The sequence below is a fragment of the Xiphophorus couchianus genome, chromosome 23 (genome assembly GCF_001444195.1).
Source record: "Xiphophorus couchianus chromosome 23, X_couchianus-1.0, whole genome shotgun sequence".
Taxonomy (NCBI): domain Eukaryota; kingdom Metazoa; phylum Chordata; class Actinopteri; order Cyprinodontiformes; family Poeciliidae; genus Xiphophorus; species Xiphophorus couchianus.
Window position 1 is genome coordinate 178,998 of NC_040250.1, and position 16,960 is coordinate 195,957.

Genomic DNA, 16,960 nt, shown 5'->3' on the forward strand with positions numbered 1-16,960 from the left:
GTTCTGGAGACATTTTGAAGGAAGTTCTTATGGGTTAGGTTCTGTTTTCAGTTTGACCTCTGACCCGTCCAGTTGAATCCAGGGATGAGATTGTGTTTGTTCAGAACGTAGAACTGACCCGGTTCTGGATCCGTTTGTTCCCCGGGACGCTGGAGTTCTTCCCTCTGTGTAGCTGGAAGAAAAAGTTTCTCTCTGCTGTCAGCAGGAGTCGTTTGGACCCTGTTGGTTCCGGAGGATCCACCAGAACAGAACCAGAAAACGGTTCTGAGACGAAGCAGCAAAAGAAACAGTTTGGAGGTTTTGATCCAAACTACTGAGCCAGTACCTTCACTCCGATCCAGGTCAGGATCAGGGCAGAAGGTGGCGCCGCCTCTCAGTCCCATTGATCAGAACCCTGATTCAGGACTGTAGGTGGGTTCTGGTTCTGGATGATTCAATCACTGATGAACTCCCTCAGTCTGCCTTACTGAGACTGATTTGATCAGAGCCTGGCCCTCGTTGAAGTGGTTCAGAACCAGAACCTGTCTTCCAGGTATTTTCAGACCCAGCTTTGGACTGATTGCCTCAGTGACCCGATCATCAAAGTAACGTCAGTGGACCCGGATGTTTCCTGTCAGTCCAATCTTCAGGGTTCTGGTCAGGAACCCGGTTCTGCTGTGATGAAGCGTGTCCAAGCAGCCGTCGGGTCTCCGTGCTGCTGGCTTGACCAGCGATGCTCCCCGGAGGCCCCGCGGTTCTGGAGACGGCAGTCCAACCGATCCTGTCTCCCAACGCAGATCCGGTTCTGCTGGTCCGGTCTGCCTGAGGCTGGCTCAGGATTCAGGATTTTACCACTGATGAAGGCTAAGATGAGGAACCGCCTCTGGATTGCAGAAACAGGCTGGGATGGTGACTCCGGTCCGTGAGCCTTGGACCTTGACCTGTCCGGAGGCCGGATTCTCCTGAAGCTCCGATGGCGCCATCTGCCACTTCCTGCCTTGGTGCTGCTGGAGGAACACCTGGGATCAGGTGGCTCGGTTCTGGACTGCTAGGGAACGGATGACCGCGGTCTCTGCCCGACATGACCAGCAGAACCAATGTCGGCGACCCGTCTGGATTTGAAGGGTCCATGTCCACAGGTGGGTCGGGTTCCTCTCCTGGTCAGACCGTTCCCCATGTAGAGTGATGGAACCGTCCTACACCCGAAGTCCTCACGAGCCGGTTCGTTGGCCCCGTGCTGGCAGCCAGAAGTAACTGCGGCCCTCCAGGGGAGCCGTGGCCTCTACCGGGGAGGGGGGTCATGTCATTGACACCATCCTGAGTTGGAGGGATTCCTGCAGGTTCTGGTTCATTTAACTCCCCACCATTTTTACTCGGCCCAGTTCATGTCCTGTTTAAGAACCAAAGTACTGAGGAAGCATGAGCAGCTGATGCTTTCTTGGGTCAAAGGTCATTTTGATACTAAAAAGCAGCAGCTCTTTTGTTTTTTCTAAACCTCATTCTGAACTTTTGTCATGAAGGTTATCAGGATGATGTTCTGGTTTCACAGAGAAGGAGAAGGTGATCCGGTACCGGTACCTCCTGGATGCTGTTCCCATGTGTGACCTCACAGCTGCAGTGTGTTTCACTGATCAGTGCTGACGCTGTGTGATCTGATAAGTGTGTGTGTGTGATCAGCAGCTTCACTATCAGCTGACCTTTAACCCCACCCTCTCTCCCTGCTTGTGTTTAACTCAGAGCGGGTGGCGGCCGGCCAGCAGTCCTGCACGGCGGCGGCTGCAGACATGTCCGTGTTCACACAGCTGGGCCTGCTGCTGTGGAAGAACTTCACCTACAGACGCCGACAGACGGTCAGGACACATCACTTCCTGCTCTGATCTGTCACTTCCTGCTCAGATTATTCACTTCCTGCTCAGATCGTTCACTTCCTGCCGGATCCGTCAGATTAAAGATGGTTTCCTTGATCTTCCACCTGGCGTTGAGCTGCTCTCTGATTGGCTGGTTCTAAGTTCCTTCCTTCCATTGTGGTTCTGATCCGGTTTGTCTCCAAATCTGGTTCTGATCCATCCATTAAATGTGTGTGTGTGTGTGTGTGTGTGTGTGTGTTTCAGCTCCAGCTGCTGGTGGAGATCATCTGGCCGCTCTTCATCTTCTTCATCCTCATCGCTGTGCGGCTCAACTACCCCCCCTATGAGCAGCATGAGTGTGAGTCCAGAACCAGAACCAGAACCCAGAGCGGTTCTCTTCGCTCGCTCTGATAAGCTGTTGACGATCTGAAACCCGAGCCTTCACCAGCTGGTTCTGTTGAACTGACCCGGTCCGTTTCAGATGGACGGGATGGGTTCCGCTGAAGTCGGTTCTGTTGGTTCTGTTTCTCTGAGCAGAACATTATGACCGGCTGCTGTGACTCGGACCTGTCCTCCTGTGTTTATCGGATCTTTATGGTTCCTTGTCTCTCCGGAACCACAAAGGTCCGGTTGGTTCTTCCTCTGCGCCAGGAAGTTGGCGTCCACCAATCAGGACGCAGCAGCCAACCCGGATCTCCGGTTCTCCTGGAGGTCCGACTTGGCGGTTCTGGACGGAACCGAACTGCTCTGTGTTCTGCTGCCAGATTCTTCCAGTTCCGGATCAGAACCGGTTCCGAATTCTGCTGGACTTGAAATCAGTACCTGTTGCTAGGCAACGTGTTTACAGACAAAAACCGGATCAGAACCGATCCACGGCTGAACAGAACCGCAGTGGCGTATTCAGGTTCCTCTAGGTCAGAACCTGCAGAACCAGAGCCGACCCGGTTCTGTTGAATAACAGAACCACTGAGCTCAGCAGGGATGACCCGGTCTGAGCGGGTCAGCTGGTTCTGCCCCATCAGCCTCGTGTCCAGCAGGGATAGAACCCGACCAGAACCGGACCTTGGCTCCAACCGACAGGAAGCGGGTCAGAGAACCGAACCAGAACCAGATGGGAGGGGGTTCTGTAGGTTCTGCTTCACCCTAAAGAACCCGGGTGCAGAGCGGGTCCAATCAGAACCAGATCCTTCCTCTGACCCAGATAACGGTCCAGTTAGACGGATCAGCTGGGTTTGGTACCAGAGCCAGATGTGACCCGGTTCTGATGTTCCATGAGGTCTGAACGGTTTGGTTCTGTTGGTTCTGAGGAACCCGGTGGTTGAATGTGGAGAACAGAACCGGGTCTGCTCTGGAGAGGAAGAATCAGAACCAGAACTAGAGCAGGAGCTCCTCAGGGTTTCTTATTGATTACTGGTCGGCCCGGCCCGGCCCGGCCCGGCCGACCTGTGGACCCCAGAGGAGCTGCAGCTCTTATCTTATCAGCCGTGATTAGAAAACAGGCCAGTTGGCAGTCTGAAAGGTTCCTGATACCGGCCCGGCCCGGCTCAGCCCGAAGGTCCGATGCTGCTCTGCAGGTGATAACGGGTCCAACCAGATAAGGAGACGACCCGCAACCGGGCCGCTGCAGCAGAACCAGCAGAACCACATGGAGCTGGGAGAAGTTCTGATGGTCCGGATCCTGGAGGAGGCAGGATGAGGAGCTGGTTCTGGTTCTGCTACATTAGGGGACAGCCCACCTGGTGGAGGAGGGTTCTGTTCAGACGGTTCCTATTGAACCTGTTCTTGGTCTGCTTTTATCTGCTGGGTCTGACGGAACCGACCCAACAGAACCAGTAATGAAGAGACTGACTGGGTTGATTCCTTCTCAGAACAAGGTCTGGGTCTGGGACCATTCTGGGTCAGAACCAGTCTCACTTACTGATTGGGTCCAGACAGAACCAGAACCAGGCAGAAAGTCTGTGGAACCTTCAGGACTCCGTGGTTCTGTTTGGGTCACAGAAACCATCAAACTGTTGATGTTTTCTTCACTTCCTGTTGCCTCACTTCCTGTCTGCAGGTCACTTCCCCAACAAGGCCATGCCGTCGGCGGGAACGTTGCCGTGGATTCAGGGGATCCTCTGCAACGCCAACAACCCGTGCTTCAGGAACCCGACGCCGGGCGAGTCGCCGGGCGTCGTCGGAAACTTCAACGACTCCATGTGAGTCCCAGACTTTTATTCTGAAAAACTGCTTCCTGTTCATAAATTGCTTAATCAGAATGCTAATCTGAACAGACTCATCCACAGAGGTGATATCGGTCTGGTTCTGGTTCTGGTGTGCGCTGACCCGGCTATAGAAATGGGTTTTTGTTCTCCAGTCCTGAACCAGAACTTCCTGTTCAACATTCACTCCAGGTTTCCTTCTATTAAAGGACCAGATCAGTAGTTCTTTGAACTGAGTCAAAGAACTACTGATCCAGTTCTCTTTCTGAGTGGTTTATGTTCCTCAGGGAGGTTCTGGAACCATCGTCTGCGATCCAGAACCCTGTCTTGGTTCTGGTTCTGATGTGAACTCTGTTCTGTTTTCCAGAATTTCCCGCCTGTTTTCAGATGCCAAGAAGATTTTGCTCTACAGCCAGAACGACCGAAACCTGGAGGGCTTCAAGGAGCTGGCCCGGGCCCTGGAGGTTCTGCAGAGCAGCCGCTCAGGTAGAGACCGGGGGTCCGCAGGTCCGGTTCTGAGGTTCTGAGGTTTGGTTGCAGCTTCCTGCAGATGTTTTCAGGCTCATTGAACAAGAAGAATCTGGATCTTTTGTCCTGTATTCAGTGATTCAGCGGCTCAGTGTGTGTAGAGGGGGAGGGGGGCAGTTCCTCCTCTACTTGCCCCAACCTGCCCCCCCCCCCCCCCCCCTCTCCCCGCTTCAGAGCTTTTATTCCTCTGATCTGAGGAACTGCAGCGTCTGATTGGTCGGTCGGTGCTGGGCTGATGAGAGGGCGGGACAACGTGTCCCCACAGGTTTACCTGCGGATCAGCCAGGTGAGCTCACCTGGTCAGAGGGCAGAGCAGAACCAAGCAGAACCAGAATCACAGGGGTTAATGCTATGATGGACTGGATCAGAGCCAACACCAGGCCCAGTGGACCGGAGCAGATCGCTGGCTCTGCTGGAGTTCATTTAGCCAATCACATCACTGGAAGCTGCTGGTGTCAGACAGCTGGACCCGGTCCCCTGACTCCTGACCCGGTCCCCTGACTCCTGACCCGGTCCCCTGACTCCTGACCCGGTCCCCTGACCCGGTCCCCTGACCTGGTTCCCTGACCCGGTCCCCTGACTCCTGACCCGGTCCCCTGACTCCTGACCTGGTTCCCTGACTCGGTCCCCTGACCCGTCACTAAATTCAAGATGGCCGCCGTGGTTGTTTTGTAACATGTATCTTTGCGCTAAATTTGCTGACATGTTTCCCAGATGATGATTATTGTTTGTGTCACATAATAGACTGATAATGGTGTGATTCTTCAAGATGGCCGCCATGGTTGTAATGGAGAATATATGTTTGCTCTAAAATCAGCTGAAGTTATCACCAGTGGTGGGTAGAGCTAGTCAAAAAGTTAGCTTCACTAGCCATTAATTTGCTAAACAAGACTCTGAGCTACACTGTGCTTAGCAGAAGCTAATCCTAAACTGCTAAACCTATAAACAAGTTAGCATAAGCTAACACTAACCATTAAGTCTGCCTCAATCTGTCTCTCTTCTCCTTCCTGTTCTGAGATTCGCTAACAGTAAAATCCTCAGTTTCTGATTCTGCTGCATTTTGTCACGTTAAATAATAACAACAATAACTGGTTTAAAAGGTTCAAAAATGGAAATATTTAGGTGTTAATATTACTAAAAATTTCAACAAAATATACAAAGTAAATTATGGTACTATGACTAATAAAGTTAAAAATAACCTGAACAAATGGGCTCCCCTGATGCTCGATTTGTACAACTGAATAGAAATCATAAAAATGATCATTTTACCTCAACTGTTGTTCCTTTTTCAATCTTTATCAATAGAAATTCCTACCAAGCAGTTTAACGATGGAATCGGATCATCTCCAGGTTTATATGGCAGAATAAGAAACCAAGGGTCTGTGATAAAACGTTACAATTACCAAGAGATAAAGGAGGAATGTCGCTCCCATGTCTGGAAAATTATTACAGAGCAGCACAACTGCAATTCGCGGTTTACTGGTGTGAAGAGGATTATGAAGCAAAATGGAAAGAACTAGAATTAAGTCAAACTGAAACCCATACAAGCTCTGCTGGGGGATAAAACCTCAAGACTATAGATGCAGGTGAGTTGAGTGTTTCCACAAAAGTCCCTCTCAGCATCTGGTTTAGAGAGTTTTCCACTTTTAGAGAGGAAAACGAGGTTATTAAGAAGGATGGAGCATGATAGGGATTTTGTACAACTTGACTCAAAATTCAATCAACTAACCAGAAAAGACGTGACATCATACTGCGTGATTTCTTCTGGAGCTGAGCTGGAAAGTTTCCAACAACTGCAGGAAAAATTTGACCTTGATAAACGAGACTTTTTCAGATACCTGCAGCTCAGACAGCACTTTAATAAGAACATTAAAATATTGGGAAAAAATGATCAGGACCTCACTAATATCTTTATTGATGCTTATAAAGGTAAATCTTATAAGAAGAGGCTGTCCAGACTATATGTGTGCTTAGAAAATAATAAAAAAACATCTACATTATATATTAAAAATACATGGGAAAAGGAGGCTAAGCTAACGCTGACGGAGGATGAGTGGCTCAACATTTGCCAAACGAACTCCACCACCACCAGCTCAGGACACTGGAGGGAATTTTCATGGAAGAATCTTGTTAGGTTTTTTATAATCCCCAAAAGAACATTTTCTCAGACCGGCAGAACTGAATCTGGGCTTTGGAGACGATGTAACAATATAATGGCTGACAACTGTCATATTTTCTGGGATTGCCCATTGATTTATCCCTATTGGCTAAAGGTAGCCAAAGAGATAAAAGTAATTCTTGGTTTTGAAATAGAGCACAATTTTAAAATTATATATTTAAGTAATTTACCAACTGAACTCAACACTCAGGATAAAATATTAGAGATAGCAGGAAAGAAATCATTAACAAGAAAGTGGCTCAGTGGGAGCCGACCGGCAGAGTGACTGGTCAGCCACTGTAGAAGAAATACATGAAATGATTTCCTTCTCCATGAGACTCCAGGAAAACAAAATCCAAAAATATTGGTTGAAATGGTGAATATGTAGGAACTAGAAAGTAAGTAGAGTATCAATAATTCATTATTCGGGGCAGCAGCTGGAGTTTGGTAGAACTTTCTGCACAGAAACTCCCACCTGTTTGACTCTTCATGAAACTTTACATTCATTGTAACCAGTTCACCTAAAATCTGATTCATTTTGTTTTGCTGCCCCCCCCCCCCCGGTGACCTCTCTGCCCCCCCGGTGACCTCTCTGCTCTGACTGCTGTTTGTGCTTGTTGTGATTTTTTCTTATTTCTTCTTATTATTTTCTCTCCTTTTTCTTCTTGTTGTGTTTTGCCATGTATAAAAATCTCATCAAAAATAAAGTATGGAAAAAAATGGCCGCCCCCTCTTGAAAAATGTCCCAGTCCTCTCAGAGCGACCCGGTTGGACCCAGTATTTCCATCCTTTGACCTAAACCAGGTGACGTTTATCATCTGATCTGTTCTAAAGGTCGGAGATGAGAGGAAGACGTCTTGGTTCTGGTTCTGGTTCTGTTCTGATGTCTCTGTGTTTTGGCTCCTTGGAGATGAATCTCCGTTTGATATTGTGCTGCCGGCTCTGAGCGGTTCTGATTGGACCCGGACAGCAGCGCTGCAGACGTGTGTAGCGGCGGCCGCCTGTTGGGACCTGCAGCAGGAAGGTGGGCGTGAAACGGGGGCTTCATTCACACGAAGAGCAAATAACCGAGCGGAAAGTTTGGAGACGTGCGAAGACCTGCAGCTCCTGCGCCGAGCCTCTCACCCAAACCCCAGGCTGTTGACTGACGCCCAAATAAGGCCGGCGCTTCCTGGTTCTGATGTCACAGCGGCTCAAACCTCATCATGAAACCATGACGACAGTTTCATCAGCTGTTTTCTCTCCAGTTTCTGATCAGAACATGATTTACCCAGAGTTCTGTCTGCAGGATCTTTAGCCCTGCGTTTTGTCTGCAGGTCAGAGCGTGTCAGTGGAACCTGGGAGTCCTGGCCGGCTTGAATGAAACTCTGTGATTTACTGATGCGTTTTGTCCCAGCAGGCTGTCCCCTGGTCTCCCAGGACGTCGGCATGTCCCAGCGGGGCCGCGGCGGCATAGTTAAAGCACAAAGCGGAGGATTTAGAGGACGTGGAGGATTTGGTGCTGAGTTTCTCTGAGCTGTTTGTCTCTTTTCCTCCCACAGGTTTCAAGCTGAAGCATTTCCTGCGAGACAACGAGACGCTTTCCAACTTCCTGCAGAGGAACGCCTCGCTGTCCCGACACGCCGCCCTGCAGATCGCCGAGGCCGACATCGACCTGGAGCAGGTGAGCCGCCACCGACGCCGCCCAGTGTGAGCCCGGCTGGACCAGGAGTCATGTTCTGGTTCTGTCCCAGGTCGTCCTCAGAGGCTGGGGCGTCCACCTGAGGGACATGTGTCCCCGCAGCGGCGGGACGGCCGACATGAAGGACTTCGTCGCCATCGGAGACCAGCAGGTGGCGGCGCAGGTGCAGGAAATCCTCTGCCAGGCTCCGCCCACCTGGCTGGACCGAGCCGAGCAGAACTTCATGAGCAACCTGGACTTCTTTAAACCCATCCGGGTAAGAGCAGAACCGTTCTGGTTCTGGAGGCTGGCCCGGTTTTCAGAGTCGGAACTGGAACAGCACATGCTCCAGAATCAGATCGGTGTGGTGGATAAGTCTGGACCAGAACCGGGTCAGACCACTGGCTTTGGGTTCTGGTTCTGGTAGAGTCGGTCTCTTCTTCCAGGAGAGACCAGAACCTTGAGGTCGTTCTGATCACACACCGGGTACATTTGATCTGGACCAATGGTTCTGTGCTGCAACCTGGACCTGTCCGGACCTGCAGAACCGGGTCTGTTCTGTGTTGAAGGTTGGGTTCTGTCTGCCAGGCTCCGCCCCTCGGCGCCAGGCGACCCGGTCCAGGTGACTCGGCGTCTCTGGGCTGCGTGGGAGGAGGCGTGCCACGGCCCGCCCGGCCCGCCTCCCTGCAGGCCCGGTTTCTGTAGCCTGGAGACCCGTTTAGACGCTCCGGCGGTTCTGAAGGAGCGGGGTGTCGGCCGGGCTTTGGACCGCTTTGTTTACACGGAGCTGTTGGCACGGGAAGCTGTTTCCATGGCAACAGAGACATTTCCTCGGGGAGGTGAGCCGGGGACCGGCGGCTGAACAGAACCGCGGTCCGTTTAGGACCAGAACCAGCAGCAAAATGGGTCAGCTGGAGGTTCCGAACAAGAACGGGTCCAGAAGAATTCACTTATTAATGAAGAGTCAGAATCTGAACCCGGGTCTGCTTGTGTGTGTGTGTGTGTGTGTGTGTGCAGAGGGACGTCCGGTCGGACCCGGAAGCCGTCCAGAAGGTCGCCGGCGCCATCAACAACCTCCTGGTCAGTCTGGGTTCTCTGGCCGTCGAGGTGAGTTCTGATCCGATCCAACAGAACCAGCGAGTCCGGAGAAACCGTGTCCTGCAGCTGGACTTGTCCCCTCCGTGTCCCTCGAACGAACAATAAAGTTTTCATATTTCTTGTTAGGATGACAGACATTTTCCAAGATGGCCGCTGTTGTTGAGTCTTTTAAACAATTATTCCCATAAAATTTTCCCTATTTTATGGCAACATAAATAAATCTGGTTTTGATCAGTGACGTCAGTCTGACGTCAGGTTTTTCAGTAAGGAGTAATCTAACGCGTTACTCTTTCAAGTCCAGTAATCAGATTAAAGTTACTTATCGAAACCACTTTGCGTTACTATTTTCTGTTGTAATTTAATTTGATTTCCTCTATGAATCTTGATTAGCGACCGCCGTTTCCGTGCGACAGTATCCGCAGCGACACAAACAAACGATGGAGAGAGATGCACATTTTGTTGCTGGAAAAACAGGAACTATTTTGAGTTTCTGTCGCCAAGTCCGATTATTATAAGCACCTTTGGGCTTGTTTTTTCTAAAGTCGCTTGCTAATTTAATGAGTCGCGGTTTTGGGCTTGGAAATAAGCAGACAGAAACCCCAGAATGTGTCCGACGTCCAGGTAGTTTTAGTCCGACTCTCCTTGTCCATCATTTCCCAGATGATCCGTCCCGCTGCATCTTTGTTAATGTCAAGTTAATATATAGCCTGTGAACGACGTCGCGCTTCGCTCCAGAAAACATGGAGACTAAGATGAGCAGCGCAATAAACGTGAGAACAGCCACGAATGATCGAGTCCGTAATGCTGTGCAACTAAACGCCATTATAATCATTAATATTAAGATAAGTGTCACAAATCTGTGCAGGAGCCATCTGAGTTGTGGAGTCGTGGGAGGTTCGCTGCGCTGCGACAGCAAACACAGGGCCGTAACGCAGAACCTGGAGGCTGGGGCAGGGAGGGGGGAAATCAAATCCTACTTAGTTTTCCAGATAATAGTGCAACACAGAAAAACAGGCTAAAATGACTAAAGTTGTTTTGTACTGTTGTAACCGTTAAACAGGCTCCCCTTCAGTTCAACCTTAGAAATGGAGACATTGTTGATGTTACTGTTATGAAATAACTTGAAACTAAATATTGGCAAAGCTCAACGTCATTTTCACAGCGTTGTTGTTAGCAGCTGCTGAAAGTAACTAAAAAAGTTACTTTTAGTGTAACTGAGTTACTTTCCAAATCAAGTAATCAGTAATCCAAGTTACTTTTTCAAGGAGTAATCAGTAATCCGATTAAAGTTACTTTTCAAAGTAACTGTGCCATCACTGGTCCTGAGGATTTAAATAATAGCAGAATCAGGAAGTGAGAACTTTGCTGTTAGTGAGTCTCAGACCAGGAGATGAAGATGAAACATGGAGATTAGCATTAGCTTCCGTTTACTTTTTAACTTCCTTTTTGTTTAGAGGTTTACCATTTGCTTCTGTTATTTTATGTGTTTAGTGGTTTAGCATTAGCATAGCTAAGACTCTTGTTCAGTGAATTAGTGGTTAGTGAGTCTAACTTTTGTGGTTAGCATAGCTCAGCTGATTTTATTTGAAACATTTATTCTCCATTACAACCATGGCGGCCATTTTGAAAAAAATCCACCAGAAAAAGGAAACACAAGATCAAAATAATATAAATGTTTTCTATGCTTCAGAAGATGAAGGTTATGATGCGACACTAATATTAGATAAATAATTTTCCATGACTACCATGGCAACCATCTTGTAAAATCAAAACAGATCAGTAAATATGATTTCTATGGGTCCAATTATGTGTGATTTGACACCAAAAGTATTCCTCACTGGTAAATATTGGCAAATTTAGTGCAACGATATTTTCAGACCCTGGCAGCCATCTTGAATTTTCTGTGTGTTTTCTTTTTTAAAGAGCCATGTTCGGTTCTTCTGTCCGCATGTGAAAGATTTAGCAGAAATATTAAACCTGCTGCTCTGTTAGTGGACTGGTGTCGCCGTGTCCCTCGGTGGACGGACCTGTCCCTGAGTGGACCTGGGGCCGCAGGGTTCACTCGGCAGCTGGACGGGTCCAGATGAAAGACAGACAGCTGAACAAAGACGGGTGTCTCAGCGTGTCCCCAGTCTCTTCAGGGAACAGGACAACAAACACACAGCATCCGTCCACAACCTGCTGGGACGGCAGGGGTCACAGCGGGGTCACAGGGTTCATTCAGCCAGCTTCATCAGAACCAGAACCAGTAGAGACACACTCCAAAGTATTCCCACCCTTAAATGTCTCCAGACGTCCCAAACGTCCCGACAGTGGAGCAGGACCCTGAAGACGAAGAAACGTGATTCATGGTTCAGCTGTTGATCTGAAAAGTGTGGGGTGCATGTGATTTCAGAACTGCAGCAGAACCTCCTCTGGGGTTGGTCTCCATTTGAACTGGGTTTTATTTTGAGGTGTCAGAGGAATAAAGGTCCAGAGAACAATCATAAATTAAAGCCATGAATTCTTCCAGGGTGTGAATACTTTAGCCAACAACAGCTCTTCAGCCGCTGACCTTCGACCTTTTGGTTGATACGGACAACTAGAGGAATGTTGTCAGTTCTTCTGATCGATCTGGACTTTAAAATGTTTGGAGAACAGACCGGGCCTTCTCCAGAACATCTGGGTCAGCTCTACCGGCGACTCACATGTCACATGAAGTCACGTGACCTCCCTCCTGACAGGAAGTGCTCAGGTGAGCAGCGGTTCCTCCCAGTTCACCTGGCTCTGGATATCCAGGCCCAGAACTGGTCCAGTTCCCATTGGACCAGCGCCAACACAGCAGGCCCGGTTCTGACCCACCTGCAGCCTGCTGCTGGTTCTGGAGAGATTCAGTGTGTTCTCTCGCACCCCCCTCAGGGAAAGAGGAGCGCTGCAGCGACTCATGAGGAGGGAAGGTTCTGCAGATCCTGATGGAAAGACCTGGACCCGGCTGCTCTGACCCGGCTGCCGGACTGATGTTCTGGTTCTGACACAGAAACTCAGAACTGGATCTCCTGACCAGGAGCAAATCTGTGACCTGCAGTGACCCCTCCACTACAGGTCATTGCAGGTCGGAGGAAATGAACCGCTCAACCAAGAACAACCAATAAGAAGAGGGTCTTAGCGCTGTCAATCAAGCTCATGTACTGACTGCTAAATGTGCCAATGGTGGAGAAACAAATCAGTTTATCTGCCATGCTAATTAGCCTTAGCTTTAATGACAGGCTGCTGTGGTGAACCAGCTGTAACATAAGTCAATCATGCACATACAGGAGCTTGATTGTCAGCACTAAGACCTGCCTCAAAGACCAAAGGTTTTAGTTTTTTCAGACTCAAACTGTAGCAACATAATGAGAATTTTAACAAACATGTAAAAAACATTTTTAGAAAAGTTCTAAACTGCAGGTTTGTGTTTGCTCTGGTTCTCCACTGATTCTGGTGGTTCTGTTGGTTCTGATGGTTCTACTGTCAGCCAAACGGAACCTGTGAATGTTCCGTGTTCTGACCCGGTCCTGCAGAACCTCCCGTCAGGTGTCTGTTTTGTGTGCAGCTGGCCGGGATGAAGAGCTGGGTGGACCTGCGGAACGAGATCGTGTTCCTGACGCGGAACGCCACGGCGTCGCCCAGCGTCCTCTACAAGGCCGTCTCCAGGATCGTGTGCGGCCACCCGGAGGGCGGCGGCCTGCAGATCAAATCCCTCAACTGGTACGAAGACAGCAACTACAAGGCTCTGTTCGGCAACCACAACGGCAGCGAGGACGCCGCCGCCGCACTCTACGACAACTCCTCCAGTGAGTCCCCACTAACTAGTTCTGACTGGTTCTTACTGGGTCTGGCTGGTGTAATGCAGCTTGTTACTGTGAAAATCTTTCAAGGATGGATAATGGTATGAAAATCTGCACATTCATCCCTCAGATGTTTTTCATATTTCCCATCAGCCACCTGTATTTCAAGATGACGACTGTTTTTCAACATGGCCCCCATTTTTGAGTCTTTCCAACCAATCATAAAATTAATAAATTATAAAACTATAAAATGTTCCCTATTTTGATGACTCATCAGATGTTTTCCACTTTATTGGCTCTATTCATAGTTTGGCTCTTGTGGGAACCATTTTCCTGACACACACTATGTTGTGGGGACCCACTGCTCCTTGTGGGACCGAAGCCTGGGCCCCACAAGGGGAAACGGTATTTTTGGGTCAGGGGTCAGATTTAGGACTAAAGTGTGAATTGAGTTTTGGTTGGTTAGGATTAGGCTGTAGAAATGAATGGAAGTCAATTGAAAATCCCCACAAAGACAGCCACGCCAACGTGTGTGTGTGTGTGTGTGTGTGTGTGGGTGTGTGTGGGTGTGTGTGGGTGTGTGTGTGCGCGCGGTGCAGCTCCGTTTTGCAACAACCTGGTCCAGAACTTGGACTCCAACCCGATGTCCCGGATGATCTGGCAGGCCCTGAAGCCTCTGCTGTTGGGGAAGATCCTGTACACCCCCAACACTCCGGCCACCCAGAGGATCATCCACGAGGTATGATGTCACTTCCTGTCAGATAGCAGCAGGAGGAGCTGCAGCCTGTGTGATGGTGGCTCTGTGGTGCCTTCAGGTGAACCGGACCTTCCAGGAGCTCGGTGTGTTCAGGGACCTGGGCGGCATGTGGGAGGAGATGAGACCCAAAGTGTGGGACTTCATGGAGAACAGCCAGCAAATGGATGTAATCAGGGTAAATAGGCTCAGCCCACCACTCATTCAGCCTGTCATTAAGGGGGAGGAGCATAAGAGGCTCCACCCACCAGGTCACCTGTAGGTCACTGATTGTCTCCTCCCTCAGACTCTGCTGAAGAACAACATCACCGCCAGCTTCTTCCACGCTCAGCTGGCCGGCACCGATTGGACCGTGGCCGACGTCACCAACTTCCTGTCCAAGCAGCCGGCAGAGCTGCCCGGTGGCGCCCTCACCTGGAGGGAGGTGTTCAATGAGACCGACCAAGCCATCATGAGCATTTCTCACTTCATGGAGGTCAGTGAGGTTCTGCTGGTTCCGATCCAGGTGTCGGACCCACCCCATTGCGGCGGACCGGACCTGACTCATCTTTGTCTCCGTCAGTGTGTGAACTTGGACAAGCTGGAACCAGTGTCCACTGAGGAGCGGCTCGTCAACCGCTCCATGGTTCTGCTGGAGGACCGGAAGTTCTGGGCCGGGATCGTTTTCCCTGACATCGGACCCAACGCCACCGAGCTGCCACCAAAGGTCAACTACAAGCTGCGCATGGACATCGACAACGTGGAGCGGACCAACAAGATCAAAGACGCGTAAGTCACTCGGGTTCTGGTGGGTGGCTCCCAGCTGGAGGCGGTTCTAGACCGGTTCTGGTTCCTAATGAAACCGGATCTGCTTCTTGCTGAGACCGGTTCTGGTTCTGGAAGCGGTTCTGACTTTGTTTCATGGCCCTGTTCTCCTGGTTTTGATGTTCCACCTGTTCTGTCTCTTTCTCCTCCAGTTACTGGGACCCGGGTCCTCGGGCCGACCCGTTTGAGGACATGCGGTACATCTGGGGCGGGTTCTTGTACCTGCAGGATGTCATTGAGCAAGGCATCGTCAGAGCGGTGACCGGCATCAAGGAGAAGACCGGCGTCTACATCCAGCAGATGCCGTATCCGTGCTACGTGGACGACATGTAAGGCCACTGTGACGACTCGGCTCGTCTCACCGTGTCCACACAGTCTCTGTACCGACTCGTCACAGTAACCACGTGGTACTGGTGGTTTCAACACGTCTTGGTACCGGTGCGTCTCTGCACCGAGTCGTCGCTGTACTGACTGGTCTCACCGTGTGCCTGCAGCTTCCTGCGGGTGATGAGCCGCTCCATGCCGCTCTTCATGACGCTGGCCTGGATGTACTCGGTGTCCATCATCCTGAAGAGCGTGGTGTATGAGAAGGAGGCGCGGCTGAAGGAGACCATGAGGATCATGGGCCTGGACAACGGCATCCTGTGGCTGAGCTGGTTCATCAGCAGCCTGGTTCCGCTGCTCGTCAGCGCCGCACTGCTGGTTCTGGTTCTGAAGGTAACGGCCTGAACTGGGTCTGGACCGACGTCTCCTAGGAAGTCGCTGACATTTGTGCTTTGGACTCTGCAGAAGGGGAACCTGCTGCCTTACAGCGACCCTGGCATCATCTTCGTCTTCCTGGGATCGTACGCCGTGGTCACCATCATGCAGTGCTTCCTCATCAGCACCGTGTTCGCTCGCGCCAACCTGGCCGCTGCCTGTGGAGGCATCATCTACTTCACCCTCTACTTGCCCTACGTCCTCTGCGTTGCCTGGCAGGACTACATTGGATACGGAGTCAAAGTGTTTGCTGTGAGTTGGCCCGCCTTGCTTTGCCGATGCTGCATGTTGATTAGCCAGAAAGGTCACGTGTCCTCTCGTCCTGTAGAGCCTGCTGTCCCCCGTGACCTTTGGCTTCGGCTGTGAGTACTTTGCGCTGTTTGAGGAGCAGGGAGTCGGGATCCAGTGGAAGAACCTGGTGTCGAGTCCTCTTCAGGAAGATGAGTTCAGCCTCCGCACCACCATCATCATGATGTACTTTGACTCCTTCCTGTACGGAGTCCTCACCTGGTACATCGAGGCCGTGTTTCCAGGTAACGCCCCAGTGAGTCTGACCTCTGAAAGATTCCAGCAGACTGCTGATGCTTGTCCTGTCGGTCCTCAGGTCAGTACAGCATCCCTCGGCCCTGGTATTTCCCCTTCTCCAAGTCCTACTGGTTTGGAGAGGAGGGGAAGTCCAACAAGCTTCCACTGAACCGGAAAGGAAACGCTGCAGGTGAGAACCATTGGACTCTCTGCAACACTTGAGAGCATCAAGAAAAGTACTTGACTAGAACTAGAGGAAGCTTTTACTATGAAAGAGACTTCCTGTTTCCAGCTGTGTGTGTGGAGGAAGAGCCAGCCCACTTGGAGCCGGGAGTCTACATCGAGAACCTGGTGAAGGTTTACCGTCACGGAAAGAAACTGGCCGTGGACGGACTGACTCTGGGATTCTACGAGGGACAGATCACCTCCTTTCTGGGACACAACGGCGCTGGAAAGACCACCACAATGTGAGTGTTGGACCGGACCTGTCAGAACCTGAGTGAGAGGCAGGTCCAGGTCCATGGGCAGGGATGGTTCTGAAACGGGTACAGGGTTTTAATGTGGATGAAGGGTTCTTTATCACTTCATCCACATTAAAGGGCTCTGGGAGTTTGTCCTGCAATCGGTGGGTTGCCAGTTCGATCCCCGGTCTGTTGTTGTACCCTTGGGCAAGACGCTTCTCCTACCTTGCTTTCTGGTGGAGGGGCCAACAGGTGGCGCCGGTGCATGGCAGCTTGGCCTCTGCTAAGCTGTGGCTACTGTGCAGTAGCTCTCCACCATCAGAGGGTGAATGGCTTTGGAGTCCTCTGGACTTGATAAAGTGCTTTACAAATGCAAGCTA

At 50.6% G+C, this 16,960-nt stretch overlaps 1 protein-coding gene across 2 annotated transcripts in view; it reads left to right on the top strand.

Annotated features, from left to right (window-relative positions):
- The window catches only part of abca1b (ATP-binding cassette, sub-family A (ABC1), member 1B), a 45,933-nt gene that overhangs the window by 636 nt on the left and 28,337 nt on the right, over nucleotides 1–16,960 (top strand). For both annotated transcript variants that reach the window (XM_028009623.1, XM_028009624.1), the window contains exons 2-20: nucleotides 874–1,118; nucleotides 1,717–1,829; nucleotides 2,091–2,184; nucleotides 3,883–4,024; nucleotides 4,395–4,513; nucleotides 8,255–8,376; nucleotides 8,447–8,650; nucleotides 9,391–9,480; nucleotides 13,043–13,283; nucleotides 13,877–14,016; nucleotides 14,093–14,209; nucleotides 14,318–14,506; nucleotides 14,594–14,799; nucleotides 14,988–15,164; nucleotides 15,330–15,552; nucleotides 15,625–15,846; nucleotides 15,923–16,127; nucleotides 16,199–16,309; nucleotides 16,412–16,586. In XM_028009623.1, coding sequence (XP_027865424.1) covers nucleotides 1,061–1,118; nucleotides 1,717–1,829; nucleotides 2,091–2,184; nucleotides 3,883–4,024; nucleotides 4,395–4,513; nucleotides 8,255–8,376; nucleotides 8,447–8,650; nucleotides 9,391–9,480; nucleotides 13,043–13,283; nucleotides 13,877–14,016; nucleotides 14,093–14,209; nucleotides 14,318–14,506; nucleotides 14,594–14,799; nucleotides 14,988–15,164; nucleotides 15,330–15,552; nucleotides 15,625–15,846; nucleotides 15,923–16,127; nucleotides 16,199–16,309; nucleotides 16,412–16,586 — 2,948 coding nt within the window. In that variant the 5' untranslated portion in view covers nucleotides 874–1,060. The remainder of the gene's footprint in view (nucleotides 1–873; nucleotides 1,119–1,716; nucleotides 1,830–2,090; nucleotides 2,185–3,882; nucleotides 4,025–4,394; nucleotides 4,514–8,254; nucleotides 8,377–8,446; nucleotides 8,651–9,390; nucleotides 9,481–13,042; nucleotides 13,284–13,876; nucleotides 14,017–14,092; nucleotides 14,210–14,317; nucleotides 14,507–14,593; nucleotides 14,800–14,987; nucleotides 15,165–15,329; nucleotides 15,553–15,624; nucleotides 15,847–15,922; nucleotides 16,128–16,198; nucleotides 16,310–16,411; nucleotides 16,587–16,960) is intronic.